This window comes from Egretta garzetta, unplaced genomic scaffold (genome assembly GCF_000687185.1).
Source record: "Egretta garzetta isolate BGI_Z169 unplaced genomic scaffold, ASM68718v1 scaffold164, whole genome shotgun sequence".
NCBI classification, from domain to species: domain Eukaryota; kingdom Metazoa; phylum Chordata; class Aves; order Pelecaniformes; family Ardeidae; genus Egretta; species Egretta garzetta.
The window spans coordinates 670334-682380 of record NW_009259492.1 but is presented as its reverse complement, the minus strand read 5'-3'; the positions used below and the strand labels follow the sequence as shown (position 1 = coordinate 682380).

The following is a 12047-nucleotide window of genomic DNA, read 5'->3' as shown; positions in this document are numbered from 1 at the left end:
ATCCTCGTCAGGTTTTGCGCTGTGGCAAACGCGAGTCCTGCCTTGGCGGGAGAGACCCTCTGTGGCCAGCCTGGGGCGCGCCTTTGAGGAGGGGTCGGGGTCAGGTGCGTGGATCCCTGTGTAGCAACAGTCAGAAGCGAATTTACACTGCAAGGGGAAGATCTGTGCGCAGCTACACGTGGAATTGTGTGATTTACACGTGGAATTGTGTGATTTACACGTGGAATTGTGTGATTTACACGTGGAATTGTGTGATTTACGCGGTGATTTTAGCTATTTAAGGAGAAGTTGTCATCTTTCTGTGGAATTTTGCTTTTTTGTTTCCAGTTTTGAAAGCCATGTATTAAGAGATTAAGATTTCCAGAGCTGATGGAGCTGCTGATTGTTTTCCAGAGCTGATGGAGTTGATCTGTATTCCCGCAGTACGCGCGCTGGGCTGGAACGTCGTGCAAGATGATTCTCTGCAAAAATCCTTCCCTACGACTCAGCCCGTTCAGTTTGCATGGCCACGCTACACGTGCTCTTATGTTTATATTTCCAACTTCATAGAAGTTCGGGCTCTTTTATCTTTAAATGATAATATAACAGCATGTTCCTAGTGCGCTAGCACAGCCTTACTCTCAAGAGTGTCTGAAAGGAAAAAAAAAAAAAGGAAACGTGTAAAGCACATGTACTGTGACCCTTCTGTTATAATCTTCATCTCCTCCGTGTTTTCTCTTGCGCTCACCGTGCTGTATCCAGCAAGGTTTCGGTAGGCAGTGTTCCTTGGCTGCATGAAGCCTGTGGTGCTGATGATTGTTGAAATGTGAGCGTGCCTCAAATAGTTCATATCTTTACGGAAGAAAATAGCTCATGACCATGTATACGAATCGCTGTCGTGCGCTCAGCGCAGCGTGAAGTTGTTCTGGTTTTGTAAGTAGAGGAGCAGAAGGCGAGGCGGGATGCGCTGGGGCGCGAGGACAGGTAGGCTGGGAGCTAGCTGATACTCTTGAGGTAGCTGGAGCCAGAGCTCCGCTTGGACACTATCTTAATTTATAAAATTCAGTGGTTGCGATCATTCTTGGGTAACAACATGGGCTTTCATGAATTTGGGAGGAAAGAGTAGGGAAAAGTTTGGGTATAAACACATACCCAGACACATAGCACGTATGGTCACATGGAGGGGGAAAAAAACCCCCGCAAAACAACAAAACCGTTGTGAAGTAAGAGGCTATCCAGAAAAATGTTGCTTCAGAACTCGGTAAGCCAGTATGTTTCCATTCAAAAGACTTTGTGGTCATCTGGCTTTTCAGAAGAGAGAGGTTAATGTTATTACTGCAGACCAAGCAGTTTGGCTTTTTGCTGTTTTCATTCCGTTCATGACCTTCAGTCTCTTCACAACTGCAGTGTCTGTCTTCATTTGATGTTTCTGTTTCACGCTAGGTCTCCGCTTGGCTTCTCCCCTTCGGCATACCTTTAAAACCGGTCCTTTATCCCTCCTGCTGTTCCCGTGGACATGCCTTACCTCCCCAGCTCTGCCCCTCGAGCAGGCATGGTCCAAACGCCGCTCTCTGCGTCTCTCCCTTCCCTTGCTTGTGCCTTAGGCATCCTTCCTGCCGTGCTCCCCAGAATCTGGGGAGCTTCACCGTTAGATTTCTTGTGACCCGTTCCAGGGTGGGGGCACAATACATCCATCTACTTCTACTGGTGTTTACTTCTACTGGTGTTTACACGCGTAAACAACATTACATGGGTACATTCCACTGACATTTACATAATCCAAATGTTATCTGTCTCTTGAGCTGATTCATAAAGGAGGCAACAGATAGGGGTCCTTTTGTGCGCTGGTTTTGCTAGCCCAGAAGAGAGTTGTTATTCAGCACGCTCTTAAAAAAACAAAGCAACATGTGACTGTCTGTGTTAAATATACTGCGAGTAGCAAACACATGATCTAGTCGTTGCCACATATCCTCTGTTGCTTAACAGGGACACCTAAAAATCCGTACTGAAAAAAGGCTAAACAAAACACAGTTCCTGGAGTCCTGAGCCTAAAAGATTTTCAGTAGACTAACAAGTGAGCTTTGGCAGAGAAAGTCCTTGAGATTATTTTATTTGGCTGCCACCTATGTGGAACAATAAAAATTAAACATATCCCGAAATAAAAGGTCTTCAGATGCAGAAAGAGACGCAATATACTGACTGGCTTCCTCGTGGTTCTGAGGGACTCCCCAGCTCGCTAGCGAAAGCACCCCCGCGTTTTGGCCTTCTATCGTGTTTATTAGCCGAGGCGTCAATGCTAGTACTTCTGAGTGTTGTACTGTGATGCCACGCTGGGGAGGATCGACAGTCTCATATTTTATATGCCTTTTACGTGAAACCGCTTGGTTTATTCTGGTTCTGTTCTCAATTATGCCGAGCAGGTTCCTGGGTAGAGCTCCACTTCAGCAGTAATGGAAATGGCGGTGGAAGCGCTGTCACTCCGACGAGCCAAGAGCAGGTACCTGCCTCTATTTCCATTCACAATGGTGACATGGAAAAAATACTTCTCGATGCTCAACACGAATCTGGAAGAAGCAGTTCAAGAGAAAGTTCGCATTGCGACAGGTAAACAAAATGCTTGATTGCAAGCAAAGCAAAGGTCACTATTACACAAAGCCCTTTTCATGCACAAGAGGCAAAGATAAATACAGAAATGCTGACATACGTGCGTGTGTATACATATGGACGCGCATATACACACACGCAGAGAGGAAGAGGTACGAAAATTTCATATTTAAATACCAGAGTAATGTGTGGGTAGAAATTTGTCCTGAAACCAGAAAGAAGTTACAGGGGAGAGGACTCCAGGAGAGTTCTCGCCTCTCATGGAGATGCCATCTTGGGGTTTTGGTGTATCCTGATAAAGTCGTCCAGCAGCAGCTGAACTTCCCACGGCTGTGCTGCTTGTGTACCGGCAGCAGCCGCCTTCTAGTAAATAAAACACTCCGGAGCCGAGTGCGGCTGCCGTTCTGCAGGATCAGTCCCTGTGCAAGCGGCGTCAGTGCTGTTCTTAGGAGCTATAGCGCTGCTAGCACCGCGGCCTGGGGCAGGAATGTCAGAGAAAGGGGGTAAAAAGCAACTTGTGTTCTGTGATGAGGTTCGTCAGTAATAGTCCTGAGGTAATTGCTGAAGAATTGCCCTCTCTCTAGTTTAGAAAACATAACCGATTTCTAGGAGTATAACGCAACAGAACAACTTGCATCCGATGCAAATTGTCGGTCACTGTTATTAATTCATTTATTTGATTTTTTTTTTTATGGGCTGTGAAGTCTGCAGCCTAAAGTTTATTTAAAAAAAAAAAAAAGACAGTAGGATACAGAACTTCCTAGCCTTGTCTGGCTACTTTGAATTCAAATGAAACTCCATTATTTATTCATCATTTGCTTCCCATTGTTACTGAGTAAGTAACAGGGGCCAAATCCTACAGCCTCACAGGCTCTGTGCAGCAAGCTTCTTGGCAGATCGTTAGAAAATCAAAGATTATGTCTGGATTGTATCGCCCATTGGCAGGTTAATCTCTTAAGTTATGGTCAGGGCACTGTAGCTCTTTGGGAGAACTGTGCTTCGTTGACTAGCTTTTAGTTCATACCATAAACAATGTCACAGAAAACTTAATGAGTGCTTTCTTACTTGCATCTCTGTTTATATCAAGCCCTCCTCGTTCCCAGACGCCTCAGGACAGCCACAGAGCTTTGGAAATAGAGAGTCACAGCAGTGGAGAAAAGAACAGCTTTCAGGTAAAAACCTTGTCTTGCTTTGGGAGAAAGAATTTCTTACTCTCATTATTTGAAAACCAGCATTAGGAAGTAAGAGGTGAAGCTACCACTGTAGAGACCTAAATAAGTTGGTAACTTAGAGTAATCTTTGTGGAATCAGGCTTTGTGCATCTGTATCTGACTTACATAGATTTATTTATTTTTTTTTTTAAATCTGTAACCTGAAATTTTCGGATTTAAGTGCCCTAATCTATTGTTTTTTAAAATGTCTGGGTTCTCAAATGCCTCTTGCCAGCCACAAGTGGAAAAGGCGAACCTTCAGATCCTACAAGCAGTTTTTAGGAAAAAAGATAATCCAGACAATAACCACTAGTCGAGATTTCAAGAGAGCTGGAGTCAGCGCCGTGCTGAGCCTCCAACTTCTGGTGACCCTGAGTCCTGTTCTCTGTCATGGTTTCCTTTGTCCTGTGAAGTGGGCATTGTTGTTCCCTGCTCAACAGGTCGATTGTGATGTACATCTAACAGATTGTGAGGCAATGGGATTTTACCTTCAAATTTGTAGGAAAGGCATTGGTAGGGTGGGCGTATGCATGGCTGTGCGGGCGAATATTGATGTTCTGTGGGCAGCTTACCCTGCAGAAGTTTCCTCTTCCCCCTTTGCCTGTCAGCTCTGTATGGTTCATGCATCCCCCACAATGACATTTTCTTTAAATGCGCTACCACCGGTGCATTACGAATTTAAAAAGCGAGTTTGACAGCAGCAAGAATTTCTAGAGCCACTTCAGCATGGCAGCCAGTGACATACGTTTTCAAAGCACTGCCATAGCAATACGATTCCATTTCAGTTTAACAACGAGTACTTCTGTGTGCTGCTTTGAAAAACTCCCCGCTATTTCTCATTTCGTTATGTACATTTGTTTACGTACTGGCAAAGAAAATCAGTGAGAAAAGTATGGGGAAAAAGGATACCGCGTATTAACCATGTTCTGGCAATATATAGCTTATTGCATGATGACAGGTGAAAATCTTAACTCTTCACTGTAATTAGATACTGGCTTTGATTTGAAAAAATCTACTTACAAAGCATTTTGAGGAGTGAAGTGTTAAAAGTATTTTAAGTAAATTTCTCTATCCTTCCAAAGACTTGCTGTATTATCTTGGGCAAATCCCTCTCCCTGCGCTGTTTATGTACAAAGAGTTACTATTTTCTCATTAAATTGAAGTATATTCCATGCCTGTGACTAATTCTGACAGGGTCAGCAGCAACTAGAAATAGAGGTTGTATTTCACCTGGGGGCTGTGCACAAAAAGAGATCACAAACGATAATAAACTGGCAAAGGTTACCAGCACAAACAGTTACTCGTGCTCCATTGTGCAATGGTATTTCTTTAATTCTAGTAGGAACTCGGGACCCTTGCACTTTACTTTAAAAAAAAAACAACAAAACACAACCCTGATTTTGTCCATCACTTACCTTTTCAATGACTGTTGTTTGTCATCTGTAGCTGAGCGTGCGCTGGGTATTTATCACCTCGGGGTCCCCTCGATTTCCTTGGCTGGCTGTACTGGCCCATGGATTATCTTTCTCTACCCACTGCTAGGAATGTTTTAAAACAAAGTCTCTGTGTTTGCTGTTTGTGCAGCATTTAACCTTGTGGGGTTTCGGCTTCGTGCGGTTTGTAAATTATCCAGCTGTATCAATGATACATAGATTTAATCAGTTCTCAAAATGACATGAAATGCGCTTGGTCCCAGTGCCTCTTCCTTTATCTGAAACTCTCCCCATCATCGCTGCCACTCCTACAGGGATCCAGCTGAACGAATTACCAGCTTTAGGTTAGCTACACACATTAGTGGAAATTCATTATTTTTATATTTATTTCCAGAAAACCCTTCCTGTGTTTAAAGGTCACTATTTAGACTTTGAGAACAAATAATCAAAAGTTAGAAACCCCTCAGAATTAAAGTTGCCCGGACAGTTTTATTTCCATTCCTAAGTGCGTATGTCCGCATAGCTATAGAGCTATTTTAATTCTACCATCAGATGCTATTTTTATCACCAGCCCTTGGCTCCATTTAATGCACATGTATTAAGCAAGAAACTGTATTCTTACTCAGCGCTTATGCTGTAATTCACTTGAAAACAAAGCCACTGTTTGTTTGGGTGGGTGCAGGTAGAACTGGGCTCACGACTGCTCTATTCCCCACACTGGCCCACACCCAGGGAGCCTCATGAGAGTAGGAGGAGCTTCACTTGGCTTCTGCTAGCTTGATCAAGGACCGTCAGACAAGTATGACATCCCCCCAGTTCTGAATGCAGGCAGTTTCTTCTGCCAAGTGTCGGTCAGATGCGGGAACTGGAGACAATTTCAGATCCCGCGTGCAGGGATTAAATGCGGGGCTCCGGCATTTTCTTCCCAGGGTAGTCTTTACTTAAGCAAATCTGGGATGTGGTCTTCTCCATCCACGTCCTGCTCTGAGGACAGATCTCCCTCCTCCCCTGCCTTTGTCTAGGATCTAAATACTTCAGCAGAGGCAATCCAGAGAGTTGACAGTGGGAAGCGAGGGGAGAAGCGAGCGGCAGAGGTAGCCTGGCATACGGTCTTGGATGCAGAGCAGGAGTGGTTTTGCAGTGCTAACGCCCTACCTGTCACAGTTCTGAGTGCTGTCTGATAAGGGCTTTTTGTTTTAGTCTGAAGAAGATTTTCTTGAAAGGAGGAAAGAAGTAGAAAGGCTCCTGAAGAAGAATGCAGACTGGATATGGGATTGGTCCAGCAGGCCCGAGAACATCCCACCAAAGTGAGTGCTGTCAGTGCTTCAGGATGCACTCGGATGCAGCTTTTACTGCCACGAGTCTAAATATGAATCTGTTAATGCTGAGACCGTGTTTTCTTCCTCAAAACTAGGGAGTTCCTGTTCAAACATCCCAGGCGCACAGCTACTCTCAGCATGAGAAATACCAGTGTAATGAAGAAAGGGGGGATATTCTCAGCCGAGTTTTTGAAGGTTTTTCTTCCGTCTCTGCTGCTTTCTCATTTGCTGGCCATTGGACTTGGGTAAGTTTAAACTTAAGGTAAAAAAAAATTCTACTTTTGTTTGTTTTTTTGTTTTCTCAGAGGCCTAATTCTGACTCCCAATTCCCTCTTTGCCTAAAAGACGAGTAGTACACTCTTCTCTGTAGATGGGGGACAGATAGTTGTTTGGGAAGCATTTTCTGCTTGCGGCACTGCTGAAAGCATCAACTTTTCCTTTTCTGCTCTTCTTACTAGTTGAGAATTTTTTCAAAATAAGTAAGGAGCAGTGAAATTAGGAGTTAGACGTGCACTGCAGTTACACTGACACAGTACTTGGTTCCCATGGAGATACGACTTTCAATCTCACCACTCGTTGCAAAGGAGAAAGATACTATTTAATGTACTTTAAAATTCCACTCACACCTGGGAGGGAGGGGGATCCCCAAACAAAACGAGAGTTGCTTTTCTTCAGATGATTTGGGGGTTAGATGATCCTTCAAAACCAGCTACAGGAGACAGACTGAAGGAAGAGGTTAAACGCCTTTTAGTCAGGATCAGGGTTTGCCTGCACCTAAGCGTGGCAGATTCCTGGATACCAGGAAAGAAAGCTGGGAACCCAGGCACGCCTGGCCCCTCTCCCACCGCGGTACGAGTTCGGGGGTTTCCCCTGTTTTCCGAGGAACCTGCCCTTAGCTCTGGTCCTGCTCTTTACCCCCCCCCTGCCAAGGCTACGCAAGGTGAGAGCGAGGGGATCGGGAGGCTGCGGGGAAGAGGAGGAGGTGGCACAGCTGCAGTGGCTGGCTGGAGGGGCGGCCCGAGTACGCACCGTTTTGGATGGATGAAGGCACAGGCTATCTTCCTGTGCAAAATCAAGGTCTCAGCCACGTAATACTGTAAAGGCAGCATGACACTAACTGAACTCCTTCCAAAATCAAAACGAGTAACTGTGCAAGATGGAATCAAAGCATACTGGAATTGTCCTTTCAGATAAGCGCAAGTTTGGCGATTTAAGTATGTACTTCCCTCCCGGTCGCTTCCACCACTGCTGCAAATTTGCACCATTCCCATTCTGTAACGAGTAACAAAGTCGCGTCTTCAGAAAGTGCTTAATGTAGTATCAGTAAAACATTACACATCAAAATAATAATTTCTTTGAGCTACAAGAAGCGTGTGAAGAGAGGTTGCAGTGTAGGGCAGCTGTGCAAGCATTAACCAGGCTGGGAAACAGGGACCAGAGAAATAGCAGGAGGTACAGGAAGATGACGGTGAAGTGAGAGGTTCACGAATTTCAGAGGCGTTTAGCAAATGGAAAAACTTGAGATAACAAAAGGCAAAAGGTAATAAAGCATCTGACTTGGAGACCTCCTGCAGCAGCGCGTCCTTGCTCACCCCGTACTTACCTCTGACTCCCGCGTTCCTGGCACCCGACGGCTCACGGGGAATTGCTCAGCCTTAGAGCGCGGGGGCGGCACCGGGCGAGGGCGGGCACGAAGTCACTGGCAGCTGAACAGTGGCTTGCTTGGCCCGCTTCGATACAGCTGGCACTGCTGCTCCTGCTGGTGACTGGCACTGCTGCTCCTGCTGGTGACTGGCACTGCTGCTCCTGCTGGTGACTGGCACTGCTGCTCCTGCTGGTGACTGGCACTGCTGCTCCTGCTGGTGACTGGTGACCTGCTAAGACCAGCATTCACCTCGCCTGCTGTGCCTGCTGGTTGAAACGAACCGCAGCGCTCGCTGACCCTGTGTTCTTGATCCTCAGGATCTACATCGGGAGGCGCCTCACGACCACGGCTTCGAGCAGCACGTTTTAAAGGCACCGGCGACCTCCCGGCAAAGCAAAGCAAATGAGCACTCGCCTGGGGCCGGAGGAGGTGACGAGCAGGAACGCCGGAGCTCGCGATGGCTGCCTGATGGGTGTGTGCTTGTTCTGCCCGTGTTGTGCTCCTAGTTTAGTAAGAATGGGCAGAGAGACGCTCGAGCTGATACATCATACGCAGCCTGCCGGATCAATTCGTTGCGCTTGTTCCAGCTGCGTTAACACCCGCTATACTGCTTTGTAGTGAAGTACCTTTGACAAATTAAAAGAACTCGATGTTTAAAAGCAATCCTGGCTTTAATGCAGCAATGGTGATTGAGCTGGGTATTCATCTAAACTGCCCTGTCTTTGTGCTTCGTCCCCGTGAACGTCCGTCACCGCTGCTGTAGCCCAGAAGAACGCGTGGCCTTACGTATCGTACACACGGGGATTCAGAGCGGCGGTTACCTCCCTCGAGGAGGTTTCTTCCTTAGGCAGATTTTGCTTGGCGCGCTCTCGCCTCCGTGCGAGCTGTGAAATGCTGAGATGCTGGAGGTCAGCCGCGGGAAATCAGCACCAGTGGAACCTCATCAGTTTTTACTGGTTCAGAGTGTGATGCACAACGGCCTGAATTAAAATTCGGACTTCAGTGCCTAATAAACAGCTGCTGCTGCAAAGACGCTTCTCTGAGTCCCCAATTAACAGAAGTTCCTTCTGCTGTACCTACTTGCAGACTGTTGCTTCTCCGTCTTTTTATCTGTAAAATAATAAATCCGCATCTTCTGTTTGCCTCATCCTTGCGTAGATTTAAAAGCGGGCTGCTTGCGCATTTGTTTTTACTAATGGAATGCTCTTTCATTCAGTGATTTTACCTTATTTAATGAGAAGACAATGAATGTTTGCTGAAATACCATGTTTTATATATTTAAATAAAAAGGTTCCTCGGGGCTTCGGAGTTTTCTCCTTCCTTTTTCTCGGATGATTGTTGAAAGCGGCTGACGAGGCCCTTTGCTTTGCACAACAGTTTCACTCTGTTTACTCGCACAGCTGGCGAGCAAGGGAGAAGTTTCCATAGGAAACAACTTCCTTGCTTATTCTTAAGCCCAAACGGGGCTGAGCTGGCGGGAGAAGTCACTCGGTAACCAGAAACTTGCAAAGGCGTCTTCTACTTGGTACTGGCCTCAACGTTTAAGAATAAATTTGCTTTCTGCTTCCTTTCTGTCCTTACTTGCCAGCGCTGACTTTTTCCTCCGTGCCTGAAGCGGAGCCTGTAAAGCGTGGGCGCCGGGCGGGAGGGGGCAGTCGGTGTCCGCTCAAACGCCCCCGCGCCCCGGGTTCATTTGCCGTGGGAGTAAATCCCTTGTTCTCCCTCGCATGGATGTCATCACACACCTTTTACAGGAGGACGAGGCTCTGGGTGGGGCTTTTATTGTACGTGCTATAAAAAGTGGATTTACGGAATTATTTTAATTTCTGAACAGTGTTTCCTATACGTGAAACCAGGCACGGGCTTTTTTAATCTGACCACAGTTGGAGTTGAACCTTGGTGTTCCCCCACACCAGCATTGAAAGCGTTGGTAGGGGAATTACTGTTGGAGCAACTGCTTCTCCCCCTTGGAAAAAGTAAAGATTCTTTTTTTTTTTTTAATACCATTGCATCCAAATTTCAATAAAGGATGCCTTAGGAATACTGCTAGAAGCCCAGGCAACGCGCTCCTGGGTGGCCAGGGACGGGCCCTGCACTGCAGAGGCCCCTGGGCCTTCCCGCAGGAGCTGGAAGCTTCAGTGCCTGAAAGCCAGGGGGGGGCCAGGGCTCCCCCACGCTGGCAACCAAGGCCCGGACCCCGTCCTGCCCTGGGGGGCCTCTCCAACTGCACACAAGACGGGGAACTGTTCTACACAGTTAAACCCAGTTATTGGCGTATTTATCGTTCCCAGTGCCCTGACCCGTGGCGCATCCATCGCCTGTCACGACTGCCGAGGGAACGTTGCCGATCTGCGTTGCCACTGTGATTGGAAATGAGCGGGTCATGTTGTAGCGGCCTGGGGGGTTTTAGACTCGCCCCATCAGCCCTGCCCTGGGCAGGGGCCGCGGGTGGCACGGGGAGGGCTGGCTCAGCCTTCGGCACCCACGTGGGGGGCATCGCCCCCAGGTGAAACCCTCGTCCCAAAGCGGTTGCGGTCGAACGAGAGCAGCCCCGGCGAGAGGGGAACGGGGAAGGAGGGCGGCAGGAAAGTCAATCTCATTCCACAAACGCAGGCAGACGGTCAACTCTTTTTTTTTTTTTTTTGGCTCAAGCACAACGGACCAGGCTTTTAGAGGTAGCTACGTTTCATTCTTATTCATAACTTACATTGTTTTTGATTAGAATGACACACGTTGTTATCTCTGAGGAGCTGAGCCCCTGTCCTCGGTCACGCCACAGGCGAGTGTGGTTTCAACAGAGCTTTTCGGTGCGCGCGTGCTGAGCCAAGGCTCTCGAGCAGAAACACTGCATCCACTTTTTCAGTCACTGCAGAAAACTGACGGTAATAAATACAGGTACTTGGTCTGTGCTCACCCTTTTGTCCAGAGCGCAGCAGCAGCAGGGGGAACTCGGGGACCCCAACGCCGTACGTGGGGAGCCAAGCACGGTATGGCCGTTAGCGCCGCCATTTCCCCCATTTTTAGGCTCCCCCCCCCCCCCCAAATTCGGGCCACTGCCCCCCACCTGCCTGTGAGAGGCCCCAGGAGGCCGCTACCCCTGTGGGGACACCCGAACCCCCCGTCAGATGGGCAACCTTTGAACCGAGGTTTGTGTTCATAGCAGCAAATCCTTCGGCTGCCCTGACCCAAGCCGAAACACTGTCCATCTCGTTACTGCTTCTAACGTGAGTGGAAGGAGCACAGGTAATTAAAAAACAAAACAAAACCCAACAAAAACCCAACTCGTCCTCATGGTGCCATTAAAGTAGCAAAGTATTCGACATGGTTATCGAATTCTTGCTCCAGGCATTCGTACCGGGCTACATCAGGTGTCCGCGGCCCAACGTTGGCCTTTTGCCCTCGCCTTCTCAACACGCACTTCTGTAACGGATGCCGCGTGCAAATGTCACCGTTACCCATTTTTTTAAAGCAGCTTTGAAGTGCACAGGCTCCTCTAAAGCTGTGGAACCAGGGGACAAGGAGTCCGAAAGAAACATAAATGCTAAAAGAAATGGCCTAGGACCGCCTTAACGTGCTAGAATTGACAAAATTCGCACTGAGGACTTGAAGCCCTTTGATCCTCCCACTTCACACCAGAGAAAGTGGAAAATTCAATGTTGCAGCTAAAATTATTTTCTTACCCCCCCCTCCCTCGGAGCACAGACAAGCGGCGCCGTAAGCACGGCACGCTTCAGTCCAGGGAGCTTTGTTTCTTTAGAGGCACAAGCACGGGTACGACCGAGCCCCCCCAGGAAGGACAGACAGGAGGACGCCAGCCACCGGCGCAGGTCGGCAGCCCGGGCCCCGCACAGCGTCG

General features: G+C 47.8%; 1 protein-coding gene across 1 annotated transcript; it reads left to right on the top strand.

The window, feature by feature from the left end:
- Positions 1 to 2308: 2308 nt before the first annotated feature.
- On the top strand, positions 2309 to 9973 carry BNIP3 (BCL2 interacting protein 3; the record flags this gene model as incomplete). Its single annotated transcript, XM_035892904.1, has 5 exons — positions 2309 to 2583; positions 3671 to 3755; positions 6428 to 6534; positions 6642 to 6791; positions 8509 to 9973. Coding segments are annotated over 5 exons (669 nt in total), but the record flags the coding sequence as incomplete, so codon positions are not given.
- Positions 9974 to 12047: the final 2074 nt, after the last annotated feature.